General features: G+C 41.9%; 1 protein-coding gene across 1 annotated transcript; it reads left to right on the top strand.

Annotated features, from left to right (window-relative positions):
- Positions 1-837: 837 nt before the first annotated feature.
- LOC115160801 (serine/threonine-protein kinase 24) lies at positions 838-19,156 on the top strand. The gene is made up of 11 exons (XM_029711225.1): positions 838-1,360; positions 9,140-9,370; positions 11,785-11,841; positions 12,260-12,368; positions 12,486-12,643; positions 13,325-13,510; positions 13,659-13,804; positions 14,010-14,142; positions 14,480-14,548; positions 15,922-16,061; positions 16,231-19,156. The coding sequence occupies exons 1-11, from the start codon at positions 1,319-1,321 to the stop codon at positions 16,262-16,264; spliced, it is 1,305 nt and encodes a 434-aa protein (XP_029567085.1). The 5' UTR covers positions 838-1,318; the 3' UTR covers positions 16,265-19,156.
- Positions 19,157-19,235: the final 79 nt, after the last annotated feature.

The raw sequence follows: 19,235 nt of genomic DNA, 5'->3' as shown, positions 1-19,235 counted from the left end.
GCCCACTGGTGCATCAATCGGCTCTAGGGGGTTGTAAAACATTCCAATGTCCCTAGATCAGGATTCATTTTGTACACTTGTATATGTTGCATTCTTTTTATATCGAAGTTACTTTTTTTCTTGATTTGATTAAATAACTGGAACCATTTTTTTCCTTGTCATTGCTTAAAAAACATGGAGAGACAATTTTTGTCATGGCTCTTACTTAAGCTCACTTACATTAATCTAATCTGTCTGGGGATAATTGGGCATAATAACATCCTGTCCTTGTGATTGGCCTTAGACTATAACATAAATGTTGAAAGGAGGACTGGGTTTGCATAAGCCAGTAAATTATAACAGTGATATTTAGGGACATAATTAGACAATTGACCTCCCCGCCTGTTCAAGTTGGTACATTTCCATTTGTCCCATGTGTTGGACCAGTGTGCTTGCTCCCAGAAAGCTCCAATGTAACTACTTACTAAATAGGGCTACTGGCTTCTGATATTTGAAGAAAAATGTACACCCGACACACACGAAAACTAGATGTAGATAAGGTGTATACATTTTACTGAAGGGATACAGGGCATACCTGGTTGTCAGTAGTTACCACAGCCACAAAGTCAAATAGATTTTAACAAAAATGTGCTTTTTCGTCTTAATGTAATAAGGTTAGCAATGTGGTTAAGGTTATGGTTATGTTTAAAATCAGATTTTAAAAACATAAATGTTTAAATAGGCGTGGTTTAGCCATAACCATGACCTTGTGGATGTGGTAAATAGTGACGACCGTCATTCCTTCGTTCTATGACGTTATAGCACAGCTGTAGTTTTTCTGGAGTGTGATTGGTTCCCCTTATATGTGAATGACAGCAATCAAGATGGCGGACGGCAATAGAGAAAAGTGATGAGGACAGGACAAGAAATGATACAACTAGCCTCAATTTAGACATTCAATATCTTATTATTACCCTCAATGTTCACCGGATATTTGCGAAAACGTTGCGAATTAATCAGACTTGTGTGGAAAGAGCGCAGAACCTAGTTTGCGCTTATGTTAAAGATTTAGGTAGCTAGCTAGCCAGCTGCTAACGTTATCTGCGGAAGAAGAGGCACGTTGCAGCCAAAAAACAAGCACTGTTTTTGAGCTGATTGCGTGGTAGACTTTTGTAAATTCGGTCACCGATTATAATACCTATAACGCAAGGTAACGTTAGCTTGGCATAAACAGCGTTGCGTTCTCCGATTTGGGTTTGCTAGATAGCGAACTCGATTAGCTAGTTTATCTATCTAGCTAGCGTCAACTGAGTGAGGATTTTTTATTTTTACTGACGACATGGCTCACTCCCCGGTTCAGACTGGCATTCCAGGGATGCAGGTAAGTTATTTCACCGTCCTTTCAGCTCAAGTGGTCGGTCAACTTACATTTATTTGCAATACTTTTAAAGTTTAGCATACTCCATAGCTACTGTAACGTCGTCACTGACTCAAGGAAGTCGACTTTATTATTGATATTGTCACACCCACACTAGCTAGTTGTGTTTACTCGTTTTTTTGTTTTTACCAGCTAGTCCCACTGATGAGGCCGATCTATTTAGTCATATGAATGTTGAGCAGAGATGTGGCTATATTGGCCCCATGTGTTGCAGCATGTCTCTGCCAGTGCTGCTGTAGTCCTTCAGAATCCAAGAGTAGAAGACTTAAATATCCCTTTCATACTAAGACATTTTTCCGACAACTTTACCAAACCGCCAACGCCTTTTTATATCTGAAAGGTATTACCGGTATCAAATTCAAAACTTTGATTTCTGCCAAACCACCTAGTAATCATTTCCGCGATGTTCTACCTACAATACAGGCTTTAGTATTCCCGAGCTGACAAGTTAAAAACCTGTCGTTCTGCCCCTGAACAAGGCTGTTAACCCACTGTTCCTAGGCCGTCATTGAAAATAAGAATTTGTTAACTGACTTGCCCAGTTAAATAACGGTAAAGTAAGAAACGTAGCCGCAATGCTGAGGCGGCATTTGGCATACACTAAACTCTTAAACTCTTGGTTGCTAGGCAGCGCCTTGTTACCATCCTCCTGGCAGTTCGAAACTTTGCAAGGCAGGTCACTTCACCCATCGCTTTGCATAGCCCACCACTAAGCAGTGGTGTAAAAGTACTAAAGTCGTTTCGGTGATATCTGTACTTTACTATTTCTATTTGACATCTTTTAATTCACTACATTCCTTAATAAAATGTACTTTTTACGCCATACATTTTCCCTGACAAACAAAAGTACTTGTTACATTTTGAATACTCAGCAGGACAGGAAAATGGTTTAATTCACACACTTATCAAGAGAACATCCCTCGTCATCCCTATTGCCTCTGATCTGGCGTACTCACTAAACACAAATGCTTTGTTTGTAATTTTTGTCAGCGTTGGAGTGTGCCCCTGGCTATCCGTGAATAAATATAAGACAAGGAAGTGGTGCCATCTACTTAATATAAAGAATATGAAATAATTTTTACTTTTGATACTTAAGTATATTTTGAACCAAATACTTTTTATACTTGCTTAGTATTTTTACAGGGTGACTTTTACTTGAGTAATTTTCTATTATGGTATCTTTACTTTTAATCAAGTTTGACAATTGGGTACTTTTTCCACCACTGCTACTACACGTGCAGTGTTTTCTTAACTACAACTGGATAGCTCCAAAAAGAATTATTGTGGGAAAAATATAACTGAATAAGGAAAATATTGGGGAAAAAGTAGGGTAATGCAATTAATATAAGGCATGTATCAAATTGTTTCTTACTGAAACTCCAAAACTCATCCAATCCTTGTAATACATTTGAAGCAATAGGCTATATACCCGCGTGTGGTCAGTTAGATGATCATTTCAGAACTGTTTTGATTGGGACAGCTCCATCGCACTGCTTAAGACAAGCGTGGGGACTCAAAATCAATCCATGTCAGATTGTTTTCAATGAATCTCCGTTTGGATTTTGGTTAGGCTCAAATTCAAATCAAATGTCACATTCACTACAGCCCCTTATTGTGAAATACTTACTTACAAGCCCTTAACCAACAATGCAGTTTTAAGAAAAATAAGAGTTAAGAAAAATATTTACTAAATAAACTGAAGTAAAAAATAAAAGAGGAACAATAAGGAGGCTATATACAGGGGTGGCAGGTAGCCTAGTGGTTAGAGCGTTGGGCCAGTAACCGAAAGGTTGCTGGATCGAATCCCCGAGCTGACAAGGTAAAATACCTGTCGTTCTTCCCCTGAACAAGGCAGTTAACCCACTGTTCCTAGGCCATCATTGTAAATAAGAATATGTTCTTAACTGACTTGGGTAGTTAAATAAAAAATACAGGGGGTGCCGGTACCGAGTCAATGTGCGGGGGTACAGGTTAGTCGAGGTAAAATGACTATTCTTTTACACTGCTGCAATGCAGATAGTCCAGGTAGCCATTTGATAAGCTGCCATTTGATAAGCTGTCAATTTTTTAGGGCCTTCCTCTGACACGCCTGGATTCGGCGTGTCAGAGGAAGGCCCTAAAAAATTGACAGCTTATCAAATGGCAGCTTATCAAATGGCTACCTGGACTATCTGCATTGCATTTTCTTTTACACTGCTGCTACTACTCGCTGTTTATTATCTATGCATAGTCATTTTACCTCGACTAACCTGTACCCCCGCACATTGACTCGGTACCGGCACCCCCTGTATTTTTTATTTAACTACCCAAGTCAGTTAAGAACATATTCTTATTTACAATGATGGCCTAGGAACAGTGGGTTAACTGCCTTGTTCAGGGGAAGAACGACAGGTATTTTACCTTGTCAACTCGGGGATTCGATCCAGCAACCTTTCGGTTACTGGCCCAACGCTCTAACCACTTATAGAGGTCCTGGGTGGCAGGAAGCTTGGCCCCAGTAATGTACTGGGCCATAGGCACTACCCTCTGCAGCGCCTTGCGGTCGGAGGCTGAGCAGTTGCCATACCAGGCGGTGATGAAACCAGTCAGGATGCTCTCGATGGTGCAGCTGTAGAGCCTTTTGAGGATCTGAGGACCCATGCCAAGTCTTTTCAGTCTTCTGTGGGGGAATAGGTGTTGTCGTGCCCTCTTCACAACTGTGTTGGAGTGTTTGCACCAGGATAGTTTGTTGATGTGGACACCAAGGAACTTGAAGCTCTCAACCTGCTCCACTACAGCCCCGTCGATGAGAATGCGGGTTTGCTTTGCCCTCCTTTTCCACTATCATCTCCTTTTTCTTGATCACTTTGAGGGAGAGGTTGTATTCCTGGCACCACACTTCCAGGTCTCTGAGCTCCTCCCTATAGGCTGTCTCATCGTTGTCGGTGATCAGGCCTACCGCTGTTGTCATTGGCAAACTTAATGATGGTGTTGGAGTCGTGCCTGGCCGTGCAGTAATGAGTGAACAGGGAGTACAGGAGGGGACTGAACACGTGCCCCTGAGGGGCCCCTGTGTTGAGGATCAGCGTGGCGGATGTGGTGTTACCTACCCTTACCATCAGGAAGTGCAGGATCCAGTTGCAGAGGGAGGGGTTTAGTCCCATGGTCTTTAGCTTAGTGATGAGCTTTGTGGGCACTATGGTGTTTTTCACTAAATGTAATCCGTAGAAGGGTCCTTCTAGAGGAAGGATTGTTGACATATATTTTACATTTGTATCTTAACTTTAAAACTAGCAGAAATCCCACTGGAACTTTGCTATGCCCCTAGAGTATATTATGTTCAACAATATATTGACAAATTTGCCAAATCAAAAATCGTATTTTCTATATTCATGTTTATTTTTTTTTAGCAATGCACGATATATCGGTGTGCCTATCGGAATCGTCCGATATTAGCTAAAAATGCCAGCATCGGCCCGATGTCAAGTTTAATGCCGACGACTTCGGTTTTGCACAAAGCTGACGTGCATACCTATATAAGGTAGGTAGATGATGTAATGACGCCACGAAAAATACAGTGCTACCACAGAACAATAGCAGAAAAATACTAAGTGCACTTCCAACAACTGAACAAGTTCAAGTCGAGGAGTCATTTGAAAGAGTAAGAAAATTTCAGCGAGGCAACTCAAAGGCGAAATCCATTAACGCCAAGCTAATGGAATTCATTGCCCTTGACAATCAACCGTTCTGTCGTGGATGATGGCTTTTGCCGACTGGTCAAGCACCAGTACACACTACCAAGTAGGGGCTGGTTTTCAGATGTTTCCCTACTGGAGTTGCACGGTATTGTTGAAATGCAGATCTGTGAGCTTCTTGCTATGGGCGTCACTGCTATTAGCTTCACGACTGACATTTGGACCAGTGATGTCAGACCCATGAGCATGCTGAGTCTGACGGCACAATGGGTCGACGAGGATTTCGTACTGAGAAAAGCCGTATTGCATGCTCAAGAATGTGTTTGTTCTCATACCGCTGCCGCCATTTCAATGGCATTTGAGAACATGTTTGAAACTTGGAAACATGAACGCACTCCTAGCTCCATTTGAACAACTAACTTGAGAAATAAGCTAATCAACTGCGTCTGCAGCAGACGTGATACCCTCTGTCATGGTATTGAAACGCCTGCTAAAAAAACCTGCCGACAGACCGTGGGTTAATACTACATTTTTAGTTAAAACGTACAAAAGTACTCGAGGCTATGAACAAGCGATTCGGTGGCATTCTCTCTGAGCCTCTTTACTGTGTCGCCACCATGCTCGATGCTGGGTACAAAGACTGCTACTTCAATGCAGACAAGAAACAGGGTTTACGTGAAATGTTACATACACGGCTGGACCAGATGGAAACGGGCTCAGAGGGAGAGGCCACAGACAGAGCTGAAACTTCACTGCTTGACATGTATGATGAAATCCTGGTTGAGAATGAAATGACTGATCAAATGAACAACGAAGCAGCACAGCAAGTAAGTGAAATATATAGATTTTGATTGTTTTACTGGTAATGGGGACATGCGTAAATGCCAACAACTTTTTGTGGTGTGTGTAACCTTTATTTTACTAGGCAAGTAAGTTAAGAACAAATTATTTACAATGACGGCCTACCCCCGCCAAACCCGGACGACGCTGGGCCAATTGTGCGCCGCCCTATGGGACTCCCAATCACGGCCGGATGTGATACAGCCTGGATTCGAACCAGGAACTGCAATAACGCCTCTTGCACTGAGATGCAGTTCCTTAGACCGCTGCGTCCGTGTGTTTTTGTTAACTATTCAACTGTACTAGAATGCTTAAAATCCAGCTAAAAAATGTAATATTGGATATCTGTATCGGGTTTTTTTTGGCAAGGAAAATATCGTAATCGGCCAAAAATGTTATATCGGTGCATCCCTAATATTTTCTAATCTTCATAAATTAATATAAGCAAATTATTGAAATGTAAATACTACTCATTACAGAGCAAGTGGTAAAGCTTCATGACGCCAGTTTTTGCTTTGTAGCACTTACAGATGAAACATTATGGCCTTACCCAGGCCTCCTTTAAGACACCATAAGGTCACACATGCTCCAACGTCAATGAATTATTTCTCTATTATGCTTTAATGTCAAATATACAAATGTCAACAATTCTCCAAAGGATCTTTTGTTGATTTACGTTTTGTGAAATTCCCCAATATCATGGTTTTGTTCTAGTTTCGTGAGGAATCACCCACATGTTATTGAGGTGTCTGCCATTTTATGAGGCAGTGGAAAGTAAGTCTTTTTACTTTTTAACAAGAACTGCCAGGACATGACTTAGCTTGTAAAAACTAGGTCACTTGGTCTTTCCCCTTTCAGACAATGGGCATATGACTGACATTCTCATGGTGCATCGTGGCATAGCCTTGAGTAGGGCTGTGACAGTCATGCAATTTTGGCTGACGATTATTGGTCAGCCAAATGACCATGGTCACTGTTACAAGTTTTTATTATTTATTTATTTTTTTACATTTTTGAGGCACATTTTCTCTTCGCCGCTGCTCATGACTTCATGTGCTGCTGTTGCAGGAGGGAGGGCGTTGTCTGGGAAACCAAACACTCGTTTGCTTGTTTCAGCAAGGACCAAAAGTTTCATCATGTTGTAAAGGGTCCAGGTAACCGTGGAAACGGGCTCAATTGCGCAAATGCCCAGCTGTCCAGTCGTCAGTCAGCTGTTCGTTTCACCCACTTTTTTATTTATTTTTGTGATTGCCAGTTATTTAAGTTTCATGACGTTCTTCGTCCATAATTGTCGGTTACACGTTTATACACTAATTGTGCCAGCCCTAGCCTTGAGCTGCATGAATAGAGCCATGTTTCACCTCCATACTGTCCTCTCCTGAATAGTGGCAACCTGGTTCATGCTGTGTCCAGCATGGGCTTGGAGAGCAGGTCCAGAGAGGGCGATATGGAATTTGTATATGGGGTTGGGGGGGAGCCGATGAGCTTCAGCCCTCAGGGCTCGGACTGACTGCAGTGGACCACACAATCGGGTGGTGCAGCTGGTAGAGGATCAAACGCATGCTTTTAAAGGGAGGTTTCAGGCAGCTTTAGCAGTCGTGATAAACCTGCTGACTGTGGGAACAGCAAGTGTTTTTCCAGCATGTGGAATCTGTAGTAACAGTGCCCAGTGTTGTTTTTCCCCATTGTGACCACCAAAGTCAGACTCAACAGGATGATTTTCACCTGGATGACCACTCTGCTGTTTTGGGCTTTTGTTTTCCTTGCTTCGTTTTTCTTCACCCCCGCCCTTTTCAGTCTTTTGACTTAAACCTCTCTTGGAAACTCAAGTTAATGAGACCCCTCTATCCCTTTTTTTGTGGCAGATTTACAACATTCTCTAGGGGATGTCTTGAGAGCAATGGCTGCACAGGCATTGTTTATCTGGTAAATTAAACTATAATTCTGGTGCAAGCAAATCAAGTCAATCTCCAGAATGTCCCTTAGTGGTTATCAGAATGTTATTAGTGTGTAGGAATATGAAATCTTTATGCCTCTATTGAAATTAATTGGACATCGTCCGTCGATTTTTCAAGTGGTATTGTGACTAGAAAATGTGCCTTCACACTATTTTTGTCATGCAAGTTATTTTATGCTGCAACAAAAGTGCTTCAGGCAGTTAATCGTTGCACTGCAGGAAGTATAAAGATGTTATTGGTTCCTGCTTTTGGGACGGCAAAGCTGTGACTCCCCCAGATTCATTTGTATTATAGCATTTCATGATCGGCCTAATGAAGCATGAAGAACTGAACGCAGGCTACGCAGCCCTAATACATTTACATTCTAGTCATTTATTAGCAGAGTACTTTGTGCAAAGCCTATAGAGCTATTATGTGGCCTTGTGTTCACGCGCTACAGGTTCATAAATGCAACTAATAGCTTTAGAGCCTTGAATGTTCTCATTACCTTTGCAACCCGCTAGTGCTGGACAAGCACGCTTTGCATTGAATAGTCAGCCTGGGTAATATTTGGTAACACTTTATTTTAGCCCCCCCCTTGTCATAAGGCCTAATATCGTAAAATGAACACAGCAGATCATAAATAGACATGACCACACTAGGCTAATTGAAATGTACCACGGCGTGCTCCTCTGCAGTGGCAATGTTTTATGCTAAGTTTTGTTTCACGTCTACAGTCTGCGTCTTGCCATTTGCTCTAAAAGGCATAGCTGGTTTGAAATGCACCATACACATTTTGTTGACCTTTTTAACCCAGATATGAAACCGTTTTTTAAGTCGGGCTGAGAATTGCCAGGGACCTCACGATGCAATGTTATCATGATACATAGGTGCCGATGTGATATGTATTGCGAGACGAGGGACAAGAAAGAGGGAGCCATGAGAAAACAAGTTTTGATCAGTCATGGAAATAAGTGCTGAAAACAATTGGGCTCCCTATTAAAAAATAAATGTATATAAAAAATAAATGTTGGTGAAGGTAGAAAAATAATATTGCAGTATTGTCAAAAGGATACGATATATTGGCAAATATCTATTGTTTTTCAACAGCACTACTTTTAGACCTATGAACTAAACCCAAACAGGCTACAACCATAAACTAAAAACCTATGCTAAATCTCTTGATTGCATGGTCCTTATTTACCTGTGATTGAACCATGCCTGCTCTGCTGTTTTTACTCCAACCCACTTTGTTTCTCTCCTTCCCTCAGAACTTTAAAGCTGATCCGGAGGAGTTGTTCACCAAGCTGGAGAGGATAGGGAAAGGCTCTTTTGGAGAGGTGTTCAAAGGCATTGACAATCGGACTCAGAAAGTAGTGGCCATTAAGATAATTGACCTGGAGGAGGCAGAGGATGAAATCGAAGACATCCAACAGGAAATAACAGTCCTTAGCCAGTGTGACAGTCCCTTCGTTACCAAGTATTATGGATCATATCTGAAGGTAAGTTGACTAAACCAAATGTAATCGCAGATTGCTGTGAGAGAGGATTTAGGCTAGATGGTCAATCCACAAATTGTCCTTATTTAAAAAATAAATAAAAGTGTTTTTTTCTACACACTTCAGATGCTGTGCTCTATTTGTGTTACAGATTTAGTGTAGTTTTAAGTATAGTTGTCAGTGGTGGTATGTGTAACAATTGCAGACAACTATATGTGGGTCAATAAATCATTCATACGGGCAATGGGACAAGGCTCCCATGAATTGTGCCTGAGCATTAGGCCTATGGCATGGATTGGTGCTGGCGAACAGAACACACAGGCATACATCACACTTCCCTTCACATTGGCCTATATTACCTTTAATGTATGTCATGCAAAGACAGGAACACTATGAAAAACCAAGAGACATTGAGCATCCTGTGTTGACTTGATTGAGAGATTGCATCATTTCCCGGCCTCGGTTGCTGTCAACCATAAGTTTGAAGTGAATGTGGAGTAGACCGAGTACTAGTAGACTTACATGTGATGGGGCTTAAGTGGCTCCCACAGAGCATGTTGTGTGTTAGTGGTTTACTTAAGGCCAGTAGGGAGAGTGCCAGTGGGCTGTCGGCTCCAGTTGTGCTGATGGATGGATGAAGAGGGAGGGAGGCTAGCGTTGCGTGCGTGACTAACAGTGGGGCAGGCAGCAGGTGCTACCCCAGCCCTCGGCGTGCTGGATCATACGGCTCAGACCCCAACATCTGCTCAGAGAGAGACGCCTGACAGCCTTCCAGCTCTGCTCTGGAGAAGCCAGCCAGCTAGCAACAGCCGGGCTCATTCTGCCCATACTCGCACCCTGTTCAGACAGTGCTATAGGCTACAGGCTAATTGTCTATCAGGCCGTCCAAGGGCATCTATGCATACTGATCTTATGCAGTCTCTGTAAAGGTAGGCCAATCATATAGAACAGGGGTGTCAAACATACGGTCCGTCCCGTGAGGGGATCCAATCTAGCTCGAGGGTGGTTTTGACGACTAGGAAGTATAACCACACGGCCTACGTTACCTGTCTATAAGGGGGAAATCACTTCCGCAGCATGCACAGCCATTTAGAAACAAAAATGGCCACTCGGGGAGAATGCCCTTAATGACATAGAAGTTATATTATAAATAAACCATATTGCAACTGTCAGAGGTTTCAATTTGGTTCATTTATATATTATTCAGATATTTCCCCCCTGACTTCCAACCTTTTGGTATAGAAGTTTTCTTCTGCGGAGTTGGTCATGAAGTATTTTATATTTGTGCCGGATCATTGCTCTTCCTTATGGGCCGTATGAGTGCATAGGCTACTTCCTAATCTCTCGGGTATTGTTAGCTGTGAGGGCTTCGGTTTGGGTCAGTGCATGGCTGTGTGTCTAGTATTGTGTAAGGATCAGCCACCAGCATCTAAAACATGCACTCTTCCACATTGCTTACTAGTGAGAAGACACTTCTTAAGACCACAGGTGACGTGCTCTGTCTGATGGAGGCTATTGAGAGTGTGTGTAACTCTCATGTCTGCTCTCACCGTAGGCTTGCTCCCTCCCTAAGACGAAGGGGTTCTTCTCCCATGTGATTGGCTCAGTGCAGGGCCCATTACTTCACCTACTGTTTGATTTGGTTATGGTTTACATAGGAAATGCTCTGTCTGCTCCCATACTGAGGATACTTTCTGGTTAGTTAGGATGTCAAGCTGCTGCTGATGCACTCACAACACAGGCTGCATCTCAGACTGAAGAGGTTCATGCCAGGGAGGCTGACTGACTTATGGATCATAAAGAGTCTGTATGGTCTTGTTTTGACGTTTTGGCCTACACACTGGACTGGTATATCTAGAACCTCAGTATTTCTTTGACCTAAGGCTAGCCTCCCCTTTAGAAATGGTGTATTACGCTATTTCAAGGTTATCAAGTCTGCTATAATAACGTGTAGGCCTAAACTGTCCAATAGGACGCCAGGCTTTAGGCCACTACGCCGAATGAAAGCAAAGGGGCTTCAGCAGTACTTCATTTCCTCCTCCAAAGCACATTGTTAATGTGCTGCTTTATTGAACTGCACTTGGTCCAGGCGTCACTAGACTGTTATGGCTTCATACCTTAAATGACCTAATTGTCCGTTATCTAATATGATCCCTGATGCGGCCAGATGTGCTGCGATTGGCTCCCCTAGACTCACTGGGGGAAGGGCTGGCTGAAGTGCTTAGCTTAAGCTGCCTTTTAATATGTATGAAAATGGTTGAATTTTTATGAAAGTGAAGGGAGGAGATTAGCGCTGTCTTGATTTTGAGATTTAATTTCCCCTTCCACTCTATTCCAGTATGATGCTAAATTATAACTGTAAAGGTTGATCTGTTTTAATGGAGACTGCGTGATTTCTAAAATATTCTCATTTTCAGGATGCAAAATTATGGATTATTATGGAATATTTAGGAGGAGGATCAGCTCTGGATTTGGTAAGTTTCCCTAAGATTGAGGTGATGTAGGCCTACACATTTCAAAGGCTATAATTAAGCAATCAGGCACGAGGAGGTGTGGTATATGGCCAATATACCACGGCTAACTGCTGTTCTTAGGCACGATGCATCGCGGAGTGCCTGGATACAACCATTAGCAGTGGTTAATTAGCCATAAACCACAAACCCCCGATGTGCCTTATTGCTATTATAAACTGGTTACCAACGTAATTTAAAGCAGTAAAATAAATGTTTTGTCATACCCATGGTATACGGTCTCATTCCACGGCTGACAGCCAATCAGCATTCAGGGCTGGAACCACCCAGTTTATAATCACATTTTGGTCACGGTGCATGCAAGTAGCCTAACCAAATATTGGTTCAGGAAGACCTCGACACAAGCCTTTTTCTGTTTCAGTTGGAGCCGGGTGCCTTGGACGAAACTCAGATAGCCACAATTGTCAGAGAGATCCTGAAGGGGCTTGAGTACCTGCACTCTGAAAAGAAAATCCACCGAGATATTAAAGGTACTGTGCAGAACACTTACTTTCATCCCTTTAGCAACATATTACACCTTAACATAGTATTGTCTAAGTTTAAATGTCTGGACAACTGTCTTATTTAACTGTGTTTTTTCCCCCCAGCCGCCAACGTGTTGCTGTCGGAGCAAGGAGATGTGAAGCTGGCAGACTTTGGAGTGGCGGGGCAGTTAACGGACACTCAGATAAAGAGGAACACGTTCGTGGGCACTCCGTTTTGGATGGCACCTGAAGTCATAAAACAGTCTGCGTACGACTCAAAGGTCCGAAATACCACAAGCTCTCTCTCAGGTTCCATGTTAAGATGAAACGGCAGTTTATAGGTTCATCCACGTTTTATAATGGGTCATAGGTAACGTTATGGAAATGTCAACCCAATTTTGAATACTAACTCTGTTTTCCATAATTGTCTAATGAAGATGTTATTTTTTTCCTGGTACTGAAATGTGTTGTGTAGAGGCATTGCAGAGGTAGCTTCAGCTCTGTGACCTGCTTTGATCACACTGGAAGTCCGTGCACAGCGCTGCACACAGATGGAAATATCACCAGACACATTAGGAACGGCCACAACACGCGGCACAATGCGGAAAACCAGAAACACCACACTCTCATCCTGGGTTGACTGTAGTTCCTTAAATGGACTATTACAGCCTCAGTTGATATAGGCCTACTAAATCGGGCCTTTCTAGTGGGTGTGAATGTTGTTACTAGCTAGAGTGTTAATGTGTGAATATAAAATGCCACCCTCCATCTTTTGAGTAAAAATCTCTAGTCACGTCTCAAGAAGTGTTATTTATCACTTTCATCCAGTGAATCATGCCATCTGTATATCAGTTGCATCACCAAACCGGCCCTGTTGGTATTTCCTATGACGTTTTGAAGTGTGTAGTGGGAGTGTGACACATTTGTACTCAAAACGTTCTCCCTTTTTATTGTTGTCTCAGGCGGATATCTGGTCGCTAGGCATAACGGCCATAGAGCTAGCCAAAGGAGAGCCGCCCCACTCAGAGCTCCACCCTATGAAGGTCTTATTCCTCATCCCAAAGAACAACCCGCCCACGCTGGAAGGAAACTACTGCAAACCCCTCAAAGAATTCATTGAAGCCTGTTTGAACAAAGAGCCCAGCTTTGTAAGTGGTGTTTGGGGAGAAATTGAGCTCAAATTGCCATTCTGATAATGGTCTTCTTTCTAGAAAGTTAACCCTCTGTACATTATGCAACGATGCTAATGTTGAGCACATCCAATATTTACACTTGCTTGACGCTCTGCCTCCTCAGAGGCCAACTGCCAAAGAGCTGCTGAAACACAAGCTGATCGTCCGGCACGCCAAGAAGACATCCTACCTTTCGGAGCTGGTGGACAAGTACAAGAGGTGGAAAGCAGAGCAGTCTCGGGAGGAATCCAGCGACGATGAGTCAGACTCGTAAGTCATTCTCATTTGGTCCCTTCGTCTGCCCTCTAGTGTTGTTCAGCAGATCGTGGTCACTCTTTTCTCTGCAATTCACACAGAAGGGGTGGTTTACCAGATTGTGTTTTGGAACAGTTCACTGATATGCTCTTTTTAAAGGTGCATGCTTCTGACTGTCTCCATGTGAGGTTGTCTAAAGGTTGTTGCCGTGTCTTGTCAGGGAGCAGGATGGCCAGGCGTCTGGAGGGAACGACTCTGGGAACGATGACTGGATCTTCAACACCATCAGGGAGAAGGACCCCAAGAAGTTCCAGAACGGAGCCGCCCAGCCTGATGAGCTGGAGAGAAACCAGGTAAGATGGCACCTGGTTGAAATAGCAATATAACAAGTCATATGAAAGGGGTTTCAAGAGAAAAATGCAACTTAGTTTGGGAGTTTGATTCACATGGTTATTCTCACCTAAAATGCAGATTTTTAAGCATAGTGTATATTCATACCTCAAGCTTTCTCGTTTCAGTTTTTTTATATATACATCATGTTTTAACTAGAGTAGTTCAGGAAGTGGTTTCTGGGTGTTTTCAATCTCATGTGGTATCTGTTTAGTCTGCTGACCTTACTCTTCTGCTTTTTCTTTTAGCTCTTTCTCTGAGCCATTGTTGTAAAATGAGTGATTATACTTCCTTTTTCAGGTGCAAGAAAGTCCAAAGAGGCCTTTGTCACAGAGCTTGTCCACTATAATTTCCCCTTTGTTTTCTGAGGTAAGAATGTATTTATGCAAATTTAGGGTATCTTCTGACCTCTCATTTGTATTTTTATTATTTCACTGAAAGGTATGAGAGAATCTGTCAAGTTAAATTATTCAGTGTCAAACTGTTCTGAGATCTGTGTTGAAGCTATTGAGGCTACAGCTGCACACCATGCACATGCACAGTGCCCCACCGTTGAGGTGTCATAATATCCATAAAACCTAGCGATCAAACGAGGAAATGGTTCCAATTGTTTTTCCACCATTTTTCCCATAGGAGATTTTAGAAACACTTAAAATAAGGGCTGTGTTTCGTGTAGGCTTACCCTGGCGTGACGTTTTGATAACCATGTAAATCTCTCTCGGACAAGGTGACGTTTATCAATATATTGGGCTCTATTTACTGTCAGATTTGGAAATGCTAATTACCATCGAAGTAGACTTAATGCAAAACTACAAATCCTTGCAAGCTCCTTTTTTATTTTTTTATTTCACCTTTATTTAACCAGGTAGGCAAGTTGAGAACAAGTTCTCATTTACAATTGCTACCTGGCCAAGATAAAGCAAAGCAGTTCGACACATACAACAACACAGAGTTACACATGGAATAAAACAACATACAATCAATGATGCAGTAGAAAAAATAAGACTATATACAGTGTGAGCAAATGATGTGAGATAAGGGAGGTAAAGGCAAAAAAATGCCATGGTGCACGTCATCACAATCTGAAACCTTCGCTGACAGTTGTCAGTTTAAAACTTGCACAAGACAGTTCACAGAATTTTTAAAGAAATGTTGCCAATTTATTCATTACTACATTTAGCTAACATTAGATAGTTAATCCAGAGATTCTTACATTTGCCTCGATTCTGCAGTCTCGTCCACATAATTATGGCATTTGTAGTTCTTTATGATAGCCACATTAGCAGCTAATTAGCGTTTCATTTTTGGGGGGTGAATATATTGATAAAAGTCAGCTTGTCCTAGAGAGATTTGCATGGTTATAAAAACATCACGCCAGGATAAGCCTACACGTAAACAGCATTTATTTTAAGTGTTTCTAAAATCCCGTATGGTGGAAATACAATTGGAACAATTTCCCTGTTTGACCGCTAGGTTTTATGGGTATTATGACTTTTATACTGTGGGTACTCTATTAGGATGATCCAGTAAACTATGTGTCAAACTCATTCCACAGAGGGCCAAGTGTCTTAGGGTTTTCGCTCCTCACTTGTACTTGATTGAAGGTCACTAATTAGTATAGGACTCCCCTCACCTGCTTGTCTAGGTGTTAATTGAAAGAAAAAAAAAAACCCGCAAACACTAGGCCCTACATGGAATGAGTTTGACAAGCCTACAGTAAACGGTCTTTCCTTCCCTTGCAGTTAAAAGAGAAGCAGGTTGAGGCGACCAATGGCAAGCCAGAGGCTGTAGATGAGTTGAGGGAGGCCATTTTCCTGGCAGAAGAGTCATATCCTGGCATCTCTGACTCCCTGGTGTCTGAACTAGTGCAGAGACTACAGAGGTAATGGCAATACCATCATTGCCTCCGTGATTTGATTTAGGTTATAGCTTCAAGTTTTCTGCTCATACATTTTCAATTTATCCCAACATTAGGGTACAGACCTGTTGTTTCTCACACCTCCATTCCAAGCTACGTCTTCCCATTTTTAATTCCTCCTTTGCTTCTGCAGGTTCTCTCTACCCGGGGCCGCCTCCTCTCAGTGAGACCTGCTGTGTCCAGCACCCATCCACCTCCCACCCATAGCAGCAGTCAGTCCATGGCCTCTGACATCAACAGCCAAGATGAAGTCTCCCAGGAAGTTCTCATCACTCATTCGCCTAAAGCAAAACCTCAACCCACTTTATCTCTACTTGTCCACGCCAACATATTGTCACATTGGGGACAGTCAGTGGCTAGTTGATAATCTGCCACCTTGACTTCCACCTGCTGTAAGACATCTTAGTCTCAATAACTCCAATATGAGTGCAGTTTATTTTAGGGAGGGGGGGGGGGGATTTCACTCACAATTCTTCTAAAAGAACCATTGATTAAAAAAAGTTGGTGTGGCTTATTCCGAAATGTCTATCTGCAGCCTTTGGGGGAGTATGTAACTTTCTTTAGTTTGTGTGGTTGTGTGAGAGTCAGTGTGTGCGAGCGCATGTGAGCATCTCCCTTGATATCCTGTGAAATGTGCGGTGGAGATTGGAAGCATTCGTTTTGAAAACTCAGGTGTCCTGCTTTAAGTGGATGGGGTTCTCTGGGAGATGGAGAGAGCTCTGTTGGGTGGCTGTACAAACTTGTAAATAGGCACATTTTTACAGATATTGAGAAATAATGGCGTGTACGCAAAGGAATCACTGTGTACAAATGGCCAAATGCTTCTGTAGATATATTCTGTTAGAAAAGGTAAATATTTAAAGAGACATAAATGGCCATAACTGAGATTGCCTTGCCTTTATTACTTGTTCTTTTATATTTCAATCTTTGATTTCCTCTTGTTTTAATACATTTTTCAAGGACACATCCATTCAATGGCTGCCCCCTGTCCTGTTTTTATGTTGATTGACACTTTGGGTATCTATGTTACTTAAATGCTCTTTGACCTTTTGAATTCACACTATGTTATGGCTGTCATTGCAATGCGGTGGAGACCATAGAAACAAAACCTTTCTAGCTGGATCACATCTAATCCTCTCCAGTCTACACACTGGATGCTATGTTCCCAGCTCCATCTTCATGAGGCCACATGGTTTTATGACGAGATGGTTGTTGGATTGTTCCTCTGTCCATCACTTGTGTTAGATGAGCGCTTTAGTTTAATTCTATAGAAGGTTCACCTGCCCTCTCCTTTTAACATAGCAGTAACTTCAACTACTTAATCCTCAACAGACAAGTCTTCCTGGGAGCTGCAGTGGTACAATCGATTCCCTCAGTGTACCAACCGCTTGAATTGCACTTGGAAAATAAATGCCTTTCTATTGTAGACAACGTAGCCATAAGACGGTAGCATGAGAATTCTTCTATAGGTATGTGTCATGCTACATAAGGACTGTCCACCTGAAGCAGCACAGCTTTGAGAACAGTAGAACTGATATGATCTCCTGTAAATTGGATTTACACACACAGGGTTTAGTTGAAACGGATTGCAGAAGTGCATTTAGTATATTCATACTAGTTGACGTCGCTGCTCATAGATCTAAAAAGTAGAGGAAAGCCAGCAGCCACTAGGAAACATACTGCACTTCCCTGCTGCAACAGACTCAGTGTAGTTTGAAATGAAGGTGCATGGAAAAATAACTCCTGTGAATTGAACCGCACAGTATGCGTTGTAGCATACTACAGGACTCTGAGCATGATGTCCTGGACCTTGAGTGTTAAAAGCCTTAGCATCTTTGGCGAGAGTGGAGTGCAGAGTCACAGCTTTAAAAAGATTTGAGCCAAGCGTTTTTTTTTGTTGTTTTTTCTTCTCGATTTTGGCCTTTTTGTAATTGGTAAAATTCCTGCAGCTATCAAGACATGTATGCAGCAGGGTTTCAAATAAACAAATCGTGGCAAGGTGTTAAACTTTTAATCCCATTCTATCGCAGCATGGACAAATTAACGATTGACCTACGTGTGCTTTTAAAAAATAAATCTAATAGTTTTAGTTGCATATTTTACATGGGGTCAGATCCTATAAAGCACACCAATTCAGAAGTATGTACAGTGGGTCTCCTATGGGATTTCAACAGCTACTGGGAACCTTTAGATTATTTGTGTTCAGACCAATTTTAGCTGTCCACTTTCCCTCTGAGTTTTGGCGCATTTGGGGTTGGAATTATCTTGCTTTATTAGTCCAAATTTAACTTGCAATCACATCCATCTAAGTAGTAAGTAGCCTATAATAAAAATGATTTAATGTAACCCCCCCCCCCCTTCATGATCAAATCTTTCCTCTGACGTCTGTCTCCTGCTAGTAGGATTTGTAGGAATGGACTAGACAGCATGTTGTAGTTAAATAAGGAGGTACATCATGCATTTTCATTTTGGACTATAAAAAACATTCCCACATGAACATATTCCAAATAGTTGCCATTTACCCCATTTATTCTATTGAACTGTTTGCCAACATTTGACTGGACCCCTGAATCTATTTCCATTTTGTCACATGTATGTACACACACCTTTTTTTGTTGTAATTTGCACCTTGTGGAGACTGTCCAGTTTGATTATCTGTTGCACTTTGTAAGCGTTTCTTCAGGATTCAAGACAAAAATGGTACTTGAGGCCATAGTTTTTTTTTTTGGTTGTCATTTGTTAAATGATTACTACTGTACCTTTTTGAGTATGGCAATAAAGCAGAGGTCATCAGGTCACATTTCTCAGCGCAGGTATATTCTATGGAACAAGAATATTTTTCTAACTAAAGAGCAGTATTATAGTATAGAATAAAACCAATATTGTCCTGTTATTAATGATAGTTATCACATAAAATTGACATTTCATTTTCTGTAACATTGCTGACAGTTTATAGTCCTGTTTATAATCCTTGCTTATGTCACTCAAACACCAAGGTATTGGACTCTTTATAAGCTTTCAAGTGATTAAGAAAAATAAAAACCTAATGCAAATATAAATGGATGTCTTTGTGTGGAGCAATATTGCTTTCCTAGCACCGGTTAACTACAATAGGATACAGGTTGTTAGGGCACTACG

This window comes from Salmo trutta, chromosome 24 (assembly GCF_901001165.1).
Source record: "Salmo trutta chromosome 24, fSalTru1.1, whole genome shotgun sequence".
Classification (NCBI taxonomy): Eukaryota; Metazoa; Chordata; class Actinopteri; order Salmoniformes; family Salmonidae; genus Salmo; species Salmo trutta.
This window is presented reverse-complemented; position numbering and strand designations above follow the sequence as displayed.